The following is a 20,536-nucleotide window of genomic DNA, read 5'->3' as shown; positions in this document are numbered from 1 at the left end:
TCTGGGTGTTCAACAGCTGCTGGGCAAGTTAACTGCACACTCACAGCAGAGTCCTCCTGGGCTGACCGTAGAGTGGGGATAGACTTGTTCCCAATTCCACTCGCTTCTGCAGAGACACACATACTTTTATTTTCTTGTACGCTGCGTAGACCGACAGATCTTCCACACGCAGAGGATGTGCCTAAGAATTCTCCAAGTCTGAAAAATTCAGCTGATTTCAGAAACGTTCCCTGTGGCAGCTTCAAAATCTTTAAAATGGGGAATTCCATTCCGATCTTTCCAGCCGGAAGGGTTTTTAAAGAGCGTGCACCGAACGATGTTTCATAGATGCGCACACACAGATAGATGCAAACACATTTAATAGAGAACCTATGATTAGGTGTTTCAGAGTAGCAGCCGCGTCAGTCTGTATTTGCAAAAAGAAAAGGAAGACTTGTGGCACCTTAGAGACGAATGCATTTATTTGACATAAGCTTTCGTGAGCTACAGCTCACTTCATCGGATGCATTGAGCTTATGTTCAAATAAATGTGTTCGTTTCTAAGGTGCCACAAGTCCTCCTTTTCTTTTTATAATTATGTGGTGTGATAAAGATCTTATTAGTCCATGTTTGAGACCGTTGCATTACAAACGAGCAGTCATCCCGAATTCAGACCAATCAAGTCTCTCTGACTCTCCTCACCCCATGTGTGTCACATAGGCCACCTATTATAAAAATCCTCCCTCCATTTCAAAGTATCTAAGCATTTTTAAAATACAGATATAGATACACACACACAAAATTTCTTAGATCCATCTACCAGTAAGTCACCAAGACGATATAAATTAACAAGGTTAAAGCTCCTTTAAAAATGGCCTGAAATAATTTTCTGTACACAAAAATGTCCTGGCTTTATATCTGGGGACCTTCGAGGGCTATAAGCAAGAGCTGAGTATCCCACTGGACAGCTGAGAATCTCAGACTCATAGGCTGTAAGGCCAGAAGGGACCATCATGATTATCTAGCCTGACCTCTGGCACACCCCAGGCCACAGAACCTCATCCACCCACTCCTGTAATAGGCCCAGAACCTCGGGCTGAGTTATTGACATCCTCAAATCCTGGTTTAAAGATTTCAAGTTACAGAGACTCCACCACTTACACTAGTTTAAACCTGCAAGTGACCCGTACCCCATGCAGCAGAAGACGACAAAAAAAAACCCCAGGGTCTCTGCCAATCTAACTCAGGGGAAAATTCCTTCCTAACCCCAAATATCAGTTAGACCCTGAGCTTGTGGGCACAACCTACCAGGCAGATACCTAGGAAAGAATTCTCTGTAGTAACTCAGAGCTCTGCCCATCTAGTGTCCCAGCTCCAGCAGTTGGGGATTTTTGCTACTGGCAGTCGCAGATTGGCTACATGCCATTGTAGGCAGTCCCATCATACCATCCCCTCCAGACATTTATCAAGCTCAATCTTGAAGCCAGTTATTTTGTCCCCCACTGCTCCCCTTGGAAGACAGTTCCAGAACTTCACTCCTCGGATGGTTGGAAACCTTTGCCTAATTTTGAGCCTAAACTTGTTGATGGCCAGTTTATAGCTCCCCTCTTCAGCAGCGTGAAGTTCCCATGATTAGACCTTCAGGGCTGAGAGATATTGGACCTTTAATCAGTAACTACTGCCATTCCTGCCTCCCAGAGCAGTTGAACTGGGGGGTTGTTGGTGTCAGATGACTGCCTGCAGTTCCCCAAGGCTGTAGGGATGTTAGAACAAGGCTCAGGGAGATGGATTAGTGAGTAAAGAGAAGAGAAGGTGGTCAAAGTGGCATGACAAATGCAGTTCACCACTTATCTAATAATCAGACGTACATGGCAACACACCCTACTGGGCAACCTCTTATCTTCGCGGACAAGCTGAGGTGGGTTTCCTAAGTGTGGACAGAGCACAATTCTGCTCCCCCTTGACAAGACAACCATCCACCATTAAACATGGGAGTTTCTGGTCTTGAGTGGTTGCTGAGGATACACTCACTGTGAATGAACAGAAGCAATGATAAAAGTTGCATCTCTTCTGTCAGCAAACTTTGTCCATTGTAACTGGCTGAAGGGCCCCTCTATGCATAGATCACCTTTGAAATGCAGTTCTCACTGCAGGATGTATGCTCTGGGAGTGCAGGGATAGGGCAGCAAATATGGAGGGGAGTCTCCCGCCCAGTCCCTTGGTGACAATCACAACCGGAGGACTGTTCCACCCCTCCTCCCCCAGCCCACGTGCCAAGCAAGGCCTCTGTGCTTTATGGATCAACGGCATGGCGATCACTCCATCTCCGGCACGAGAACACACTCCCCCTCAAAATGGTTTCTATATATCTGCAATTCCCTGTAGCCCCAACACTCACGCTTTCTCCAAGGAGTCTCCAGCCGCCCCACCAGCCTGTGCGCCTCACTTCCAGCAAGGGACTGCCCCACTGAAACTGGAGGAGGGGCGGGTGTCTGCCTCAGAGGGAAAGGAATGTGGAGAGTGGGCTACCAGTTACATCCTATTGCACTTGGATCTCCTACCCTCGCATCCTGTCTCCTCCAGCTCTGGCAACTCCCGGCTGGCTCTCAAGCACAACCACATCTCCTGACACGGGCAATGCCGATTTCCAGGGGCTCTGGGGCAGACAGCGCTATGAAAGCTGTTCCCTCATCTCCAGAGAAGGCAAGCGGGAAACGATGCATAAGGCACGGTGTGGCCCGTCACGGCCAACACTTTCGCTAATGTTGGGGGAAGACAGGGAAAGAGGAGGAAGGGGCTAGATAACCCATGTCAAGAGTATGCGTGAGCTCTTTATTCCATGGGATGGTGCTTCCGCTCGAGAAGCCAAGCCAGAGCATCAGCTACTTTTTCCTCTGTGTGCTCTCCTCCTACGATGACCAAAACCAGGAGTTAGAAAAAAATGCTTCTTTCCCCTCCCAGATGCCCTTTCCGCTACTGCATCTTTACCCTCCATCTGACACCCATTCCCTTGACCCACTAGAGGCTGAGTTACTTCAGGCTGACAAGTGCAATTCATGGCATTTCAACAGCTTTCTTTCTGCAGATTAATTGCTCCATCTTCACGGCAGAGATAAAAAAGCCAGATTAACTCACTGGTTCAAGAGCACTTCCCATAGCAGACAGCAGCCGCCCTGCCATTGAGATCAAAAGGAGTTGAAACAGGGCCAAGAGGAGGAAGGAGGGGGAAGAAATCACAGTGATTCAAAAGGGAAGCCAAGCACTCCTCTCCATGTTGCGTAGAGAAGCCTTTATAGCAGCAATGATCCTTGCTGAAAGGGCAACGGCTGCCGTGCGCACCCATTGCTTAGCATTTCAATAGCATGCAGCCAAGCAGCCATTCTTCCGAACACACATGCTCACCAGTGACCTAAGGAATATGTTACTAATCCCAGGAATTCTTTTCCCCCAGACATCAAGATGCCTTGAAACTTCCCAGCCTTGAAGTGGGTTTTACACTTTACTGCCAGGCTGATCATAGCTCCAAAGTTCCATTAAGCAGAAGAGACATTTCTCTCCAGCATGGGAGGCTGGAAGGGGGCTCACGTGACCTTTCATGAGCTGGCTCTCATTGCAGTCCCTCTGCCCACACAGATCCAGGGTGATCTCACTGCCATTAGTCACGAGACACAGAAGGCACTGCAGAAGCATGACATGGAGCAGAGCAGAAAAGTTAAAGAAATGGATTTGTGCTCCTGGCATGGCTTGTTTCCCTGTCTCCCTTCTCTTCGTACAGACCCAAGCCTTGGGCCATCCAGTCCAGCCACTGCATTTGGCATGACTGGCTCCATAAATCCTTCCGGCTGTGCCAAGTTTTAGGTGGGTATGAGTGGGTGACCTCCAGAGGGCTTTCTCCATCAGCAGCCAATGGGTGGAGTTCTCCAGCATCCTCAGGAGGCAGCTCAATACTCAGTTCCCTTGTGGGTGTTTTAGTGAACTGGGTGGGTTCGCAGCATGTTGCTGGGACTTCTCAGGCTGTCCCCGCTCTGGGATCTAACTGGGGCATGTGGCCAGTTTGCTATAACCTACTGGCCTCATTTTCAAAGCTTTAGAGCACCACCCAACTCCCACCGACTAATGGGAGACTGTGGGGCTCAGTGCCTCTGAACATCAGGATACCGCTGTACACGGACTTGGATACCTAACTTTAAGCACCCGCTTTGGAAAATGTTGGTTTCATTTCCTAGATCAGATTAAAAACGTGCAGGAATGAGACACATAAGCAGCCAACGTGGCAGATCACAATTTACACCCCTGCTTCCTCCTAGATTAAAGGACATCTGAGTTAGGTCTATCCCACCCACCCACCCAGACGGCATGCCAAAGGGGACCCTCAGCACCCTGACACAGTGGCCAAGTAATTCCAGGCAGGCTAAATTGTATTGGCATTGCATGAGCACCCAGAGCCCCACTGTGCTAGGTGCTGTACAAACACACACAACGAAGAAACAATCCCTACCTCAAAGAACTTGCAATATAAGTAGGTTAAAAGGTGCCTCCTGGCTTATGTCCTATGCTGCATTCTGGGCCCCCTCTTCTCCCTCTTGCTGCCCAGTGGAAACACTTTTGCAGCTCTGCTCCCTTCTCATTATCTGACACACACAGCACACGCTAGGGACCTTCAAAGAGTGCTAGAAAACCGAGGGACCTTCTTGGAGACAATGTCAGTAGCCCTGGAGTTAGCACAGTGTCATCCCTGGGGGCTGTTTTCAAACCTGGGTGCTGACAGGTAGTGCCATAATTAGGCAGGCCATTCCCCATTTTGGGTAGAGATGGTCAAAAGAATTCAATTTTATTACCACAGAAAGTTTATCTCCATTTTTTTCTTGTGGACATTTTTAATTTTTGATGAAAAATTTCAAAATTAAAATAAAAATGTGTTTTGATTCAGTTTTCGATTTTAGTTCAAAATGAAAAAATATTTTTACTTGATTTTTTTTTTCTTGAAAAACCCCCAAACATTTCACTGAAATCAGCCTGTCTTCGCAAAACACTTTGATTTTGACAGAACGGCATTTTTCAGCGAAAAAAGTTTTCAGTTAAAAACAAAGTTTTGACAGTTCTAATTTTAGGGTCCTAAATGGACATTTGAATCTTTGGCCCCCTGTGCCCTCCCCAGTCACCCCTCTTCTTCGGAAGTACTGCAGTGTGTGTTACACACCAAAACCAGCATACTCGGTTCAGCTCTCCGGAGGAGCTGGGCACTAAGTAGGAGTAAGGAATCGCTCCAAATCCCCAAATGACTTACTGGAGACAAAATGAGAATTAAAAAAATATACATATAAAGGCAAAATCTCCTGCCTCACTTGGGAAGCTTTTGCCAGTCACAGGAGAGCTGGCTGCTTTGCTGTCTCCAAGACATCGCATCCCAGCCAGGGGAACGGGCTGAATGCATTCCGAATGGAGTGATCCCACCCAGATGGTGCATTTAATGGAGATCTCATCCCTCAATTTCAACCTAGGATGATCACCATCATCTTTCACTTCGAGGAAAGTCTGGTTCCCTTTTGCATCTCTCCACCTCCCTTCACCTACCGCACACCTGATCACACAGCACGACAGACCAGCTGTGGAAACAGGTGCTGGAACTAGTGGCGGTCATGCACCCCCTTGCTTGAAATGGTTTCCATTATATACTGCAGGGGTCAGCAATCTTTGGCACACGGCCCATCATGGCAATCCACTGGTGGGCCGCGAGATGTTTTGTTTATGTTGACTGTCCGCAGGCACGGCCCCCTGCAGCTCCCAACACATGCCCACGGCCTGCGCCGCTTCCCCCAGCTCCCAGTGGCGAGCCTCGGCAACTGGGAGCTGCGGGGGGCCGTGCCTGCGGAGGTCAATGTAAACAGAACGTCTTGCAGTCCACCAGCAGATCACCGTGATGGGCTGCATGCCAAAGGTTGCCGACCCTGATATCCAGGGTTTACCGTTTGGTCAATGGCTCTCAGCACCCTCACTATAAAAATTGTTCCAGCACCCCTGCTGTGGCTGCGTCTAAATAAAGAACCTTTCAATGAAGAGGTTCAGACTAAGTAGAAATTATTCCAAGAGAAATGTGTGTGTTCCTCCCTTTTCCAGGGAACGGGAGGAGGGCAGGGGAAAATACTGTAACCCCACTCCCAACCTTGAATCTCGATGCCATAATGGCCGGGCTTCTAGCAGAGGAGACATGGACAAGATTCACTGAGGAGCCAGCCAACATTGCTCCCGTATCAGCAGCTGGGTGACCCTTAACTCTCATTCCTCTCTGCCTTGTGTTAGTCAGCAAGTTGATTTTGGCATTTGAATCAATTGCTGCTGAAAGCCCCACCCACCACCGTTTTTATTCTCAAGTTTCTTAGTCAATGTCACACTGCTGAAAGATGCACGATTGACGGCCCTGGAGACTGGAGTCTTGAGTCTTGGGTTTATCTAAAGATGAGGGACAGCCTGGGGCAGCAGCATAGCACACTGCCCTGCCCTCACCTCTGAAAGGGCCCCTCAGCTCCTGATGGGTAGTCCCCAGGATCCAGTCAGTCCTTGACCGAGAAGGGGGGAGGCAAGGGGAACAAGAAGTGGTGCTCGTCTTAGTGCTATGCACGGTGTTCCACATGGAACTGGACTGAGACCCTGGTCATTTCACACAGGCCCAGGAACTCCAGAAGAGACTCCGTTTGTTCACCTCCTATTTTACTGCTTGCTTGCACACTGAACGAGGGGCTGTTTCTCTTAACAAAGCAGGCATTGGCCCCAGTAGTAAATGCTGGGAGATTTGTAAAGGACAGCAAAGGGCTAAGTAACTTTCTGAACTACCCGATCTCTATCCTAATTCTGGAGAGAATATACCCTGGTCTCTCCCCCTCACACACACTGGAAGCTGATGAGTTAAAACAGAAGGGTGCTTGACTGGAGCTTATTATGGTGTGACCACAGAGCTGGGACTGCAGTTTGGAGACGTCATTCAAGGTAACACACGGGACTAGATTTTGGGAGGGAGGGGCCTAAGAAAGCAGTCATGCTGCAGATGCAGCGGTAAGCTCAGTGCATGCCGTTTGAGGGACTGTGGTGGGGGAATGCGTACAGGTGCCTTTCATCTCTGGACACGGGTTCTAACCCCGGCTCAGGCTTCAAGTGAAATTTATTTGATGGTGCCCAGTGGACTCTTGGTCCCATCAAAACACTAGCACGCTGACAGTCGCTTCTCCCAAAGGCCGGGGGGGTTTCAAACAGCCTGGGGGCTGCTGCAGGTCAGGAGCGCAGCGCACTGGCAGAGCTGCGTGTGTCCCAGGAGCGGACAAGCAGGAGGAGCCGAAGCCAGGGTTAAGGGGCACTGACAGAGTTGAAGCAACAAGGGATGCGTGACTGCACCACCCCAATTCTACTCCAGTTCTCCCCTTTGTGAATTCACCCAGCCGGGCTGTCCCTCGTCCTGGGGGCACACTGCGCCCAGGGCAGGGGCAGCTAGAGAAGTGCCAACTGGGACATGGCTCTCTCTTGGCTTTGGCTGATGCACCTCAGGGAGCCCCAGAGCTTGTGAGAATGCAACACAGACCAACAGCCTTGTACCTGTATCCTCCCCTGTCTTGTCTCTGTCTGCGGTGTGTGTCACCCCTCTCGGAGAGGTAGGTGACTGGAGAGAGATGAAAGATGGGAGCTTCTGAAGTCTGCTGCATGCTGGGGTGTCTGTGTCACTCCGAAACTTTACACCCTGCTCTGCGCTGGAGGGTCCAGGAATCTCCCCATCATCCTGGAGGTGGGCTGCATCCCTCCTAAAAAACACATCCATAAAAGTATGAAAACAACAGCAAATCCCATGTGAATCAGCAAGAACATTAAAATAGGTTCTAGCGAGGTAAGACTCAGACGACAGAGATGAAGAGACTCATTAGCTCTTCTAGCTACCAGGCAAGGATTGTTCCCGATGGTCTACTTCCAAAGGTTTTGCCTTCTCCAGTTTGAAATGACCTGAGTGATGCCATGCCCGCCCCTTCACCTGGAGGATGATCCCACAGCCTGATCCATCCCACTGCTAGTTTCTCTTTGGCTGGCCAGATCCCCTTACTCCTATTTACATCCCAGAAAATCCCCATTCTCCCCTGAAGGAAGTTTCCACCCTTTGGATATGTGCTGCTGAGCTTGTGGCCAGGATCACCTCCATTAGTTTGGGTCACAGATCTGAGCCAAACAAGAAGGGAGTGGGGAGCGGATCTAAGGTAGCAGGGCTGGAGCATGAGGCCTGGGGGTGAGCCAGGTAAGGAACAGGTCTGGCTGTGTCAGTGTTCTTGATTCACTGCTCAGTGCACAGATGGCTAATGGGACATTTTATCTAGCTTGACATCTACACTGAGGGTGCTAATAAAGGGCAGGGGAGAAAGCTGGAGTAGTTTAAAGCTTCTCTGAACCCGGCATCTTCTCTCTCTCGGGAAGAGGCTGCTGCTGGCCTTTCCAGGAAAAGGGGATGGAAAGAGCCATGCATAGCTCTCCTCCCCGCTGGCCAGCTCTGCATTTCGCATTCCCACCTAAAAGGAGCAAGGAAATATTTTACACCTCATTTGTCCAGGGGCCGGGAGCTGGACATCATTCCAAGCTTACTGTGTCACCCTAGATAGCTTCGCAGAGCCCTCTGCACATTCACTCCCCGGTGCTACCATACAAGGAAGGGCCTTGTACTGCGGTGATGTGTCTCGGGGCCGGATACAGAGAGTGCTGGTGCTTTCAGCTCTGCCCGTCTCCAGCCAGGTGACTAGGACTGATTTGGGGGGAGGGAGGGGAGAAATGAGCGTGGCATAAAAACCTGTAGAGAACAGAACAGATTGCTGAATCCTGGCTCTTGGAATGACAGAGGGCAAACCACCAAATACATCTAGTCCCTTCCCCAGGACTCAGCACAGGGTTGTGTCCTATGGTCCGCTTCCTAGTGGTTTCCCCCATCTAGCGTCAGCGTCCATAAGCAATGAGCTTCCATCACTTCCACGGCAGACTAGTCAGTGACTCGTGGCCAGGAACCGCTACAGAGGAGGCCTCACTGCCTCGGCACAGGATGCCGATGTGGGGAGAGCCACACACCCAGTGCAGGAGGGACAGGAGGAGGGAGGCAGGGTTCCCTGCCCAGGCTCTGCGTGCTGGGCTGATCCCCGTTTCTCTCTCTCCCAGCTTAGCTACATCGTGGGGTTTGTGCGTAGGAAGATTCTCCCCGGCTGAGCACCCCTCCGCATGGAGGGACTGCACTGCCGGCTCTCAGGTACCTACTGGAGGTTGTTAACAAAACATTCCAGAGGAGTGACGCAAACGGCAACAGAAAAATACGAACAGAGATGGAGCCAGGAAGTGCTGGGAGCCACAGTACTGATGGGCCCAGACGACAGGCTGCTGACAGTGATGGATCAAGCAAGTCCTGCCAAGAGGGCTGCAGCTGGAATTAGTGTTGTACCACCCTGCCCCCTTCTATTCTAGTCAGGTCTATTAGCTCTGCCCTTAAAATGACTGTTTATGCAGGGCTAGGCAGCCCCAGGGTCGAGTCCTTTATCCCTAAGCCCTGGGTGCAATCGCAGACTCAGTAGCGGCCTGTGGAGACCGATATTCCTAACACAGAAGACACCATTCATTTTGGGTATTGAAGGACACCATTGTAGGCAGCGCTAGCCAAGAGGCTAAGGCATGACTGAGTCTGAGCACTGCCCTGTCCCCACTAGAAGCTGGGCTCCCCAGACAGCTACACAGACAAGCCTGCACGGCTGCTGCCCCTTCTGTTTGAAGAGTGAGCACCCTGGGTTGACATCTTCACCAGCGCTACCTTATTGACAAAAAGCCACCACCAACAGCTGTTTCTGGAATCGCTCCCTAGATTTCACAGCAAACACTACAGGCAAGAACAACCCTCTCTGATCACTTGCCTGGCAATGGCTGGGCTAGGACTTTGACTTTGCCAAGCTTTGCACCCAGTACTTGTGTCGGCACCTTCCCAGAAACACCAGGAGAATGAGTAAGGCCATCCCATGGCTGAAACGATGACATGGGGAGGCCAAAAGTATAACTGGGTTCAAAAAAGAACTAGATAAGTTCAGAGAGGTTAGATTCATCAATGGCTATTGGCCAAGATGGTCAGGGACGCAACCCCATGTTCAGGGCATCCTTAAACATCTGACTGCCAGAAGCTGGGACTAGATGACAGGGGATGGATCACTTGATAAACTGGCCTGATCTGTTCATTCCCTCTGAAGAATCTGGCACCGGCCACTGTGGGAAGACAGGATACTGGGCTAGCTGGACCTTTGGTGTGACCCAGTATGGCCGTTCTTATATGAGCCAGACACATGTCTGCCCGTATGCAGCCTGACTGAACCAGCCTTCCCTTTGCCCCACCCTGGGCACATGCAGCTAGGAAGGCGTAACACGTTGTGTAGATATTGTGGTATCGAAGTGTAACCCACACACCTCCTGGGTGTGGTGTTCTGTCCCATCTAGTGACACAGAGAGAGAGAGAGAGAGAGAAAATGAGTCTGCTGTACACCCTGAGCTAACAGCCAGTTAACTTTTAAGTCACGCTGGAGAGGCTCATGCACTAAGCTCCAGAGGTCCCCGGTTCGATCCTGCCCGCTGAAGACCAGGGTCAGGTTGGCATTATATAATCACCTCGCAGCAATTAATCAGTGCTGAGTTTGCCTTAATAGCAATATTCTCATAGCCTCCTTTGTTCCTGGCATGATTTGTTTCTTGTGTTTGTTTCTCACCCTGCCCTCTACTTTCCTGTCCCAGGTCCCTAAGTGAGGGTCAGTCCTAGGAAGATGCCATTGCTTCTGGAAGAGAGGCAGCTCCTGCACTTAGCCCTGAACATGATCAGGGACAGGCTCCATCTGGTCTCCTCTGGGAAAGTATTCCACTGCTGTGGTCCCACTGCTGATAATCCTCTGTCTCTTATTATTTGTATTACCACAGCGCCTAGGAGCCCACTGTGCCAGGCGCTATGCAGACAGAATAGAAAGACTGGCCCTGCCTAAAGAGCTTACAGTCTACGCATGAGACCAGAGATGGATACAGATGGATTGGAGGAGGAATGCAAAGAAACAATATTGTCCCTTGCACCCTAGGCCCATATAAGCTTCCTCAGGCTGGCCTATAGCTGACCTCAATTCTGGTCCGACAAGACTATTTCCCACAGAGGTAAGAAGCTCATTCTTCACATTGGAACAATCTCCTGAGTGGAGGCTGCTAACCTGTGCATAACAGTGGGATGGGTATTGTGATGTGGATTCATACCCAATGATGGTACAGAGACAAGACCCCCCCAAACTCGGATGTCCTCAATCTCAACAGAAACCTTCTCCCCTGCAAGGAAACGCAAGTGCTTTAGCCACCATGCCTGCCTACCAGCCAGCCAACTCCCTGCACCTGAGTAATTCAAAAACCAGGCCAGCTTCCTGGCTGATTCTGGAGCTCCTGCATTGGGGTGGAGGTGTTCAGCATTGTACCGACTGCCCAGTCCCCGGCTGACAAAGTGTTAATAATTCTCCTCTCTATTACAATTCAGGGAGTTAACAACACTAGAGAAACCTCTGGATGCCAGGCTTGGTGGATTGCCCAGTTAGGTAGCTTGCAGCCACACAGCATTATTAAAATTGAATAATCAATAGACCCCCCCAAGGGCACATAGGACAATGACCTCAACAAGAATCAGATAGTCATTTTATGCTGATAGTTGCTGATGTGATTAACAAAGTACCAAGCAGAACAGCAAAGACATTCTGCACACCTATTGTATTTCCACGTCCTTCTCCACCTCGGCCTCCCCTAATGGCTGCCTCTGCATGGGTAGAAGGGAGGCAGGCAGTTGCCCCAGATCTCTGATTGTTGTCTTTTCCTTGCCTTAACTTAGAGTGTGGAGTGATCAGGATCTAACACTCATGTTCTGCACTGGTACACAGGAAAGCTGGGTTCGAGTCTCAGTCCTACCACTTCCCAAGCAGGCAGAAGTGCCAAACAAGCCTCGGAGAGGAAGGATAATCTTGTAGTTATGAGAATTGGGAGTTCTCAGGTCAGTTCCCATCTCTTACCCAGGGTCATGCAGGAAATCTGTGGAAGTCACTTCCCCTTTCTGTGCCTCAGTTTCGCCATCTGGATAATATTTCCTTGCCTCCCAGGAGGAAGTCAATAAATCCATTAATTTTGGGGAGGTGCTCTAGTACTAATGTGGTGAGAACCAAAGAAAGGCCTGAGATTCCACCAACCTTCGGCCCCCATGGCAGGGGATGGGGTGGTTCCTGTTGCTCCATAGCCCCACTTGTAGACTATGGAGCTATCTGACAAGCTCCAGCAGGGACACAGCAACTCATCCCCACTCCAGATCAGAGAGTGGAAACTGCTCTTCTTTTGGCAAGTGCTTTGATCCAGACCCAGGGTGTGGGTGACGCTATTTATTTATTTAGCACGGAGTGATTTAAGTGCATTTGAAACCAGAGAACTACAAGCACCGGAGAGAGCCAGAGGATGCATGGCTCCAGCCCACACAGCCCTGCCGCTGCATTTCAGCCCTGACCTACAATGACCCGCTGCAATGCTCTGGAGCGGGGACTGCCAACGCTGCCAAACTTGGACAGCTCTGCGACAGGACTGACATGTCCGAGGGACTGGGAGCAGGTTGTAGAGCTCATTTTCCTTCATCCCTAACAATAAAGGTGGCAGTGGGTTTGGCCTGACAGCGTGAGATTTCCCACAGGGAGAGAAGAGGCCTGCAGAATAGACGCTGTCCGAACACTTGTGGAAATGAGCCCAGACATGAGAGTGCACCGGACCCGGATTCAGGGGGCACAGCTGTCCTGCTGCGTGAACTTGCTTGACAGTGGGGAGATGCCGTCAGCACAGAGTTGGTGTTTGACACCTTCGCGGCAGGAGCAGGGACTTCTGGACACCCACGTGCATCGGACACACTGGTGACAAGAGGAAAGTGAAGCTGAGCTGGTCACCCTGCCTTTCAGGAAGAAGTGGGCTGCAACGGGTGTGCGGTAAAAGCGGTGGCATGGTGGGGGCATTGAGTTAACACACAGGCCTTCCACTTCCGCACAACTCTGTGCAAACTTGGCTTGGGTCCTAAACCAGGGAGAGTTTTGAACTTCAGGAGCCCAGAGACTCTGATACACATGAAGAAAGTACTGGATAGCTTGGCAAGACTCGCCACCTCTGCTCAGGGCCGGAACAGTTCTCAAGCACCTTCCAGGCGAAGATGCCAATGTGCCCAAACTGCAGAACATAAACTACAGACACACAGGGAGCACTTCACCCATTGGTGAAACAAAGCCCCACTCCAGGGAGGGAGCCAGTAACAGCTCACAGGGGTGCTACGGTTTGAGGACAGGAAAGCAAAGAATACAGCCTCCACTTGGAGCTCCAAGAGTATAGGTGGACAGAAAATAATTAGCCAGGACATCAGAGCCAATATTCCTGAACCCTGGTCAGGTGTTTCCTAACTACAGGTGGTTGGGGGCCAGTTTTACCTCTCTCCTGAAAGACAGTAACTCTAGTAGCACACTGCCTGTTGGGGTCAGTGCTAACTCAGAGCTACTAATCAGCAGCTGTTTCCTGGGCAGCTTTCCTGGATGTCTCCCGCCCAAGCACTGACTGGACTTGGCTGAGAGGATCTGTCAAGGTTGCCATAGCAGCAGCCCCAATCTGTTACACACCTTGTATAAAGCACTTTCAGCCCTGTTAGACATACAGTCACTAGCCCAGCACCTCCAACAAAGCTTTTTGCTCTCAGCCCTGCAGAGTTAAAGAGCAAGCGGTAGTCTCTGAAGTCTTGTGGTACCTTTGACAAAATGGCTAGGGGTGTCCTGACGTTTGGGCTGTGATGGTCAGAACTCAAAAGGCGCAGCTTGAATTTCAGGCACCAGAGCAAATCTGAATTGACGACATTCAGGAAATTAGCTTAGCCAAAAAAACCCCCAAAGAAACAGGATACAGCCAGATTCCTGAAACTACAGGGTAAATGCATCACACCATGTGCAGATGAAGAGGAGCCCTGATTGTTCCTCTATGAACCACAGACGAAAGGGATTTATGCAAAAGAAAGAATAGGAGTGTTTTAACTCCCCTTACCTCACTGTCTCCTCTCCCAGCCTCCTCCACTTCGGTGATGACCTGCTCTGGCTGGAGTCACCTGCGGTGCTGGGCTGTCTGGGGTGATGCTTTCTCTGGGGATGCTGGAGTTTGCACTGGGCGCCCTTCGGACAGATGCCGGTCTTGGAAAAGTCTGGGCACACCAGTGTGTGTTTCTTCTTGCACTGAAAAGAAAATTACACAAATCTGTGAAAAACATCCTGGCACTGCAGCTACATACAGAGATGTGAACAAACATAATGCCACTACTCGCTCTGCAATCTATCTGCAAGGAATGCTAATTAATAAAGGCTGTTTCCTTCAGGTGGCACCAACAGATCACTAAAGAAAATGGAACATGAGTTACCTGATGATTTCCTTTCTTCAGGCCAAGACATAGCGCTGTCCCTCTTTTCCTGCAAATCTGGTGGGCAGCTCAGACTTGTCCACTGGGTTCCAAATGCCTAGTCATTGAAATGATTTTCTGAGTGATTTACTGGAAGGTATTGAAGAGTTAACCTGCTGAGGGATTCCTTGGGAATACGCATCTTGTCCATGCAGGAAGGCTTGAGCCTTCTAAGAGCAACGATTTCAGAGACTTCTGGCCAAGGAGACTGTGGCCTGGAAGCCCGTCTTTACGGAGAAGAAAATACAGGGAATAGTTCAAAGGGATGGGCAATGAGAGGTTGAGGCAATGTGGGTAGATCAAAGATCAGGAATACAGTCCGAAATGAGGGCCTGGATAGACATGTTGCTGTAGGGAACCTTGATACCATCAGAAAATCAAGCAGGAAGTTGAACAAAGCTGGGTTTGTGGCCCCATTTAGAGCTGAGATGCTAAAAGTGGAAAGTCTCAGGCCGAATCTAGGCTGTCCAGAAGAGAAGGCACACTGGGTTTCCTGGAGCTGACTGATTTCCATGGCAGATTTTCTGCAGCTCCTGAGAGGCTAGTCTCATTCCGGGAGCAGAACTCCAGATATTAATCCTCTAGGTGTGTGGAGAGGGAGGTTTGGCTCACTGCTGCCCCAAATATGCTTTACAAGCAGGGATGGTAGTGGATAAGGTGGGGAGTGCTGAGTAGTGGCGCTTTCTGTGCCACCGGAGGCAGAGAATCTGGTGCAAGGAGCCTGGCTAAGCCCCATGGACAACGTGAACTATCTCCAGCGTTTGCAGGAATAGAGATGCAGTCCATGTGTTTCATATAAGAACGGCCACACTGGGTCAGACCAATCTTGCCCAGTATCCTCCCTCTGACAGTGGCCAATGCCAGAGCTTCAAGGGGAGAATACACAACAGGGTAATTTGGAGCGATCCACTCCTGTCTTTCCCCGCTGGCAGTCCGAGTTTTAGGGTCACCCCAGAGCACGGGGTTACCTCCCTGACCATCTTGGCTAATAGCCGTTGATGGACTTCTCCGCTATGAGCTTAGCTAATTATTTTTGGAACGCAGTTACACTTTTGGCCATTACAACATCCCTTGGCAATGAGTTCCACAGGTTAATTGTGTGTTGTGTGAAAAAGTATTTCCTCGTTTGTATTATATCTGCTGCTTTGGTGCCTGTTAATTTCACCAGGTGACTGGAGGTTACTTACCGTAACTGAAAGTTCTTTGAGATATGTGGTTCCTAACTGTATTGCACACATGGGGTAAACATACGTGCCACATGCCGAGTCTGGAGATTTTAAACAAGCAGCATCCAGTGGCCTGCACGTGCACAGTACATCTCGTGATCCCAAGCAAGGGTATAAGAGGCAGTGCAGGTCGACAACCTCTCAGTTCCTCTTCTTACTGCAAATCCAACCAGATCCAAAAGGTAGTGGAGAGCAGGTAGTGGAGTACAGACAGGGACCACGGTAACCTCCATTTCTTCTTCAAGTGCTGGTCCCTAAGCGTATTCCACACGTGGATGATTGGCAAGCAGTACTCAGACTGGAAGTGGGTGCCAGGAGGCTGGCAGCAAAGATGCTTGCAATTGCAGTTCCCACCATTGCATCCGTAGCAGAGACCTGGACCAGTGCATAGTGTCTAGCAAACGTGTATGGAGCCCCCGGTGGCTGCGCTGCATATGTCCTGCAGCAGGATTTCGTGCAGGCAGGCTACCCTGGCGGCCTGTGCTCTTGTGGAGTGGGCTGTTATACCACCAGGAAGCAGGATGTGAGCTAGCCTGTAGCACTCGATAATACAGCCTGAAAAACACATACAAATTCTTTGAGAGAAGACAGCTTGGCCACGGGATCTTTCAGCAACGAAGGAGAGCTTCTGATGGGTTTGGTTCTTTACAGGTAAAAGGCTGGTGCACTCCTGATGTCAAGAGAGGGAGAAGCGTGGGGATTGGGGAAAATGACAAGTAACTAAATACACTGGTTAAGGGGGAATCTGGACACAACCTTGGGTAGAAATTTAGGGTGATGGCAAAGGGATACTTTTGTCCTTGTGAAATACTGTGAAAGGAAGGGCTGCTCTGATGGCTCCCAGTTTGCTGACCCTCCTAGCTGAAGTGATGGCCACTAGAAGTGCCACCTTTATGGATAGGTGGGATGTGGAACATGTGACTAAGGGTTCAAACGGAGGCGTAGTAAGTTTTCACAGCACAAGATGAAGATCCCATAGTAGTGTGGGTTTAACACCTGGCAGCAAGGCCTTGGTGAGGTCATTCATGAACTGAGCATAGTTGGGTGCGTGAAGACAGTGCCTGTCTACTGGAGGGAGGAAGGCACGAGTGGCTATGAGGCGGACTCATAACAAGCTGATTGAGAGACTAGACTTGTTTAGAGACAGGAGGTAATCTAAAACAATCAGGATGCTTGAGGGACTGACTGAGGCTGACTGTGCTATATTCAGGTGGAGAAGCATTTTCATTTAGCCGAACAACAGGTTCTGGTCAATTCTTTCCTACTCTGGGTAAGTATAGCCTGGACAGAGGAGAACAAGAGCAATCTACTTCCAATGCCCACCAAACACCAGGGCACGAGAGCTCTGACTGGGGTGTTTGCCCCTGCCCCTGTCCTTTGTGAGGAGATCTGGGAAGGGGTGGATCCTGACCGGAGGGTGGGCTGACACCGACAGAAGCTCTGGGAACCCAAACTACCTGGGCCAACAAGGAGCTTGAAGCATGACACAGGCCCGGTCATGTCATGTCTTTCTCAGCACCTGTGGGAGCCGGGGGATGGGAGGAAAGGCATATCCGAAACCGCTTGTCCACGAGAGTAGGAGAGTGCTGCCTTGGGAGTTGTGGCCTATGGCTTCCCTGGAACATAGTGGGAGGTTTTTGTTCATTTGCGATGCAAGGCGGTCCCACAGAGGTGTGCCCCACCGCGTGAAGATGTCAGTCAAACGGAGTCATGGATTTCCCACTCATGGTCCGCTGAGAAGTGGCGGCTGAGGTCACCTGCTAAGCAGCTGTGAATAACCATGCTGTATGCTGCCTGGATGGTGGTGATGGGCCCAATGCACCATGCACCCAATGGGCCCAATGCACCCAAAGCCCAGCTGCCTCCAGACGAAGGAGATCTCGCTCCTCCCTGTTTGTTTGTGTAGACCACGGCAGTGATGCTGTCTGACATCACTTGGATGTGAAGGGAGACAAGGAGTGGGAGGAAGGCCTTGCATGCGAAGGGGATTGCCTGCAGCTCCAGGATGTCGATATGTAGCCTGCCTCCTACGTGGTCCACGTGCCCTGTGCAGTGTGACTGTTGAGGTAGGCACTCCACCCCAGAAGGGACACCTCTGTTACCATGGTGGCACTGGGAGTGGAGTGGAGAAGGGAACTCCCACTTGTACCTTGTCAGGGGACCACCAAGCCAAGGAGACAATGATCCTGGTGGGAATGGTCACCTTGGAATTGATGTGGTGTTTGTGGAGTGAGTAGACTGAATTGAGCCAGGCCTGCAGGCAACACAGATGAAGGCTGGCAAAGGCTCTCACCTAAGTACACACTGCCATATGACCTTGGAGTGATAGGCACAGAGAGGGTAAGCAGGACTCAAATAAAACATCAAAAGTGGCCCCTAGCAGCAGGCTGGAAATGGGTTGCAGTCGTGGTGGTAGAGGGGCCAAAACATGAGGCCTCTGAGCCTCTGTTGCTTATGAGGAGGCTCAGCAGGACGCTGGTAGAAGGATGCATGAGGAGAAGGAGGAGGTGGTGGTGGTGGTCTTGGTTTATAGGTCTGTCTCTTATGCATCCTCCTTGGGGCCCAGGGAGCAGAGGGCAGACCCTGAGTCCTTTAATGAGTGGAGAGAGTCATCAGTCTTCTTGTTAAAGAGGTTGGACTTGTCAAAGGGAAGATCTGGAATAATGTTCTGTACCTCTCTGGGGAAGCCTGAGGATTGCAACCATTAATCCTTCTCATAACAATACCAGTGGCCAAGTTCCTGGATGCTGTATCTGCTGTATCAACTGCAGCCTGAAGAGCTGTTTTCATCACTAGCTTGCCCTCCTTTAAGAGGGAGAGGAAGCGGGTTCCATCATCAGAGAAAAAAGTTTGTCTTAACAGGCCGTCAGCCTACAGTAGTTATTAAAGTCATATTTGGAGAGAAGGGCCTGGTAATTGGCAAGGGGGAATTGCAAGCCCGCAGAGGAGAAAACTTCTCTCTCCCAGAGGTCCAGTTTCTGGGACCCCTTGTCTGGTGGGGTGATTCTTAGGTATTGAGACCTCTTACATTCCGTAGCAGCCTGTGCCACCAGGGAGTTGGGAGCAGAGTGGGAGAACAGAAATTCAGCCCCCTTTGCTGCAATGACATTTCACAGAGCCGCTCAGCCTTTGTAGGTGTAGGGGCACAGGATGCTGGGGTGCACCACACTAAGCTCACTGTTCCAATAGGGCCTCGTTGACTGGGAGAGCCACCTTACCTGGGCTCCGAGGCTGCAGAATGTCCAGCAGTCGGCGCTGTGGGTCTGGGACTTCTTCCCGAGATATCTGGAGACCACCAGCAACTCTGTAATAAGTCCTGATGCTGTCTACGGTTGTTTGGTGGGGATAGGGAAAGAGAGACAGCATCATCTGGAGAAGAGGAGATTCCTGTCAGAACCATCAGTACCTGCGGTTCCGGTTCGACATCCTCCTCCTCATACACTGACGGAACCAGTTGTTGATGCATAGGAGAGGAGTGGTAAAGATTACTGAGTGGGTCCTGGACATCTGGTATAGGGATCCCATGGCCCCCAAAAGGGCCAGAAAGAGGGGCCAACCATTTGAGGAGGACTCCATGGAATGGAGAACCATTGGTCCCCAGGGAGGTCATGTCCATGAGGGTAATGACCATGAGTCCTGGATCGCCTGTCTGGACTTGGCTCTCTTCAGGGGGTATGAAGGAGGGATCGACTAGTCAGATCCATCTGAACCTGAAAATTGCTCCTGTTGGAGCAGCAGAGTTGTTGGTACTGAAGCAATCCTGTCTGATGGTTGTAAGTGAGATGGTCCCTGAGATGCCGAAGTAGGATCATCGACTAGTGTAGCAGTGTCCCTTAGGAAGGCTGGGCTAGAGAAGAGGGGAGACTGCGGGCAGGGGAGGAAAATATCCTCCAGTGCTGTGTAACTATCCGTGCGTCCTGTTGGGGGCAAGAGGGTGTTCCAATGGTTGGCACAAATGTTACCAGCACACCCCGAGTCGTGGCGTGTTCTTTGGGTGGACATGTTGGTGTCACTGAGTCCAGACCTGCACCTGTGGATGGGACTGGTAGGTGATGGCATTTATGCTTCAGTACTGAAATCACCAAAAGAACTAACAAATCCTTCCTCCTGCGCACTTTACCCTCACCCTCCAGCCTAGGGTTGCTTTGTTTTTTTTTAATTTACTTTTTATTTTTGCAGGATCTGGGACAGGAGATGTAGTTTTTGAAGTCCAGGACTCTGGCCATAGTCCCAGACCACAGGGAAAGATTCCCTACTCTGGGGAAATAAAAAAAAACCCAAAAATAAACACTAAACTATACTAAAAACTGTAAGGATACTAAGCTAACAAATAACTATTTACCACCTTTATTTGAAGAGTCTCTGAAAGATGAAAGAGAGAGGCCACTAGGCTCTGACTCAGTCAGAAGGAACTGAAGGGGTGTCAACCCCCACTGCTGTTTATACCTTGACTCGAGAGCATGAGGCGATCTACTGCACATGTGTGGGCCAATGGACACTGGCTGTTAAATCTCCTGACTTGGGTGCATACGTACCCCACGAGTGGAATACTCATAAGGACAGCACTCAAAGAGTCACTCCAGGACTCTGCATTGTGAGAAAGGGTAAACAACACTTCTCTATTTACTTTCTCCACACCGTTCATGATTTCATAGACCTCCATCATATCCCCCTTAGTTGTCTCTTTTCTAAGCTAAACAGCCCAAATCTTTTTAGTCTCTCCTGGTATGGAAGCTGGTCCATACCCTTGATCATCTTTGTTGCCCTTCTCTGAACCTTTTCCAGTTCCACTATTTCCTTTCTGCGATGGAGCAATCAG

At 50.2% G+C, this 20,536-nt stretch overlaps 1 protein-coding gene across 1 annotated transcript in view; it reads right to left on the bottom strand.

Moving 5' to 3' along the window:
• ZC3H3 (zinc finger CCCH-type containing 3) overlaps positions 1-20,536 on the bottom strand; it is a 348,388-nt gene that overhangs the window by 36,875 nt on the left and 290,977 nt on the right. The window contains exons 10-11 of the mRNA XM_073329955.1: positions 14,086-14,270; positions 7,564-7,766 (exon numbers count right to left, since the gene is read on the bottom strand). Of these exons, the coding sequence (XP_073186056.1) occupies positions 7,564-7,766; positions 14,086-14,270 (388 nt within the window). The remainder of the gene's footprint in view (positions 1-7,563; positions 7,767-14,085; positions 14,271-20,536) is intronic.

Source organism: Lepidochelys kempii, chromosome 2, assembly GCF_965140265.1.
Source record: "Lepidochelys kempii isolate rLepKem1 chromosome 2, rLepKem1.hap2, whole genome shotgun sequence".
Classification (NCBI taxonomy): Eukaryota; Metazoa; Chordata; order Testudines; family Cheloniidae; genus Lepidochelys; species Lepidochelys kempii.
The sequence above is the reverse complement of the archived record's forward strand: the minus strand, read 5'-3'. Positions and strand labels throughout refer to the sequence as shown.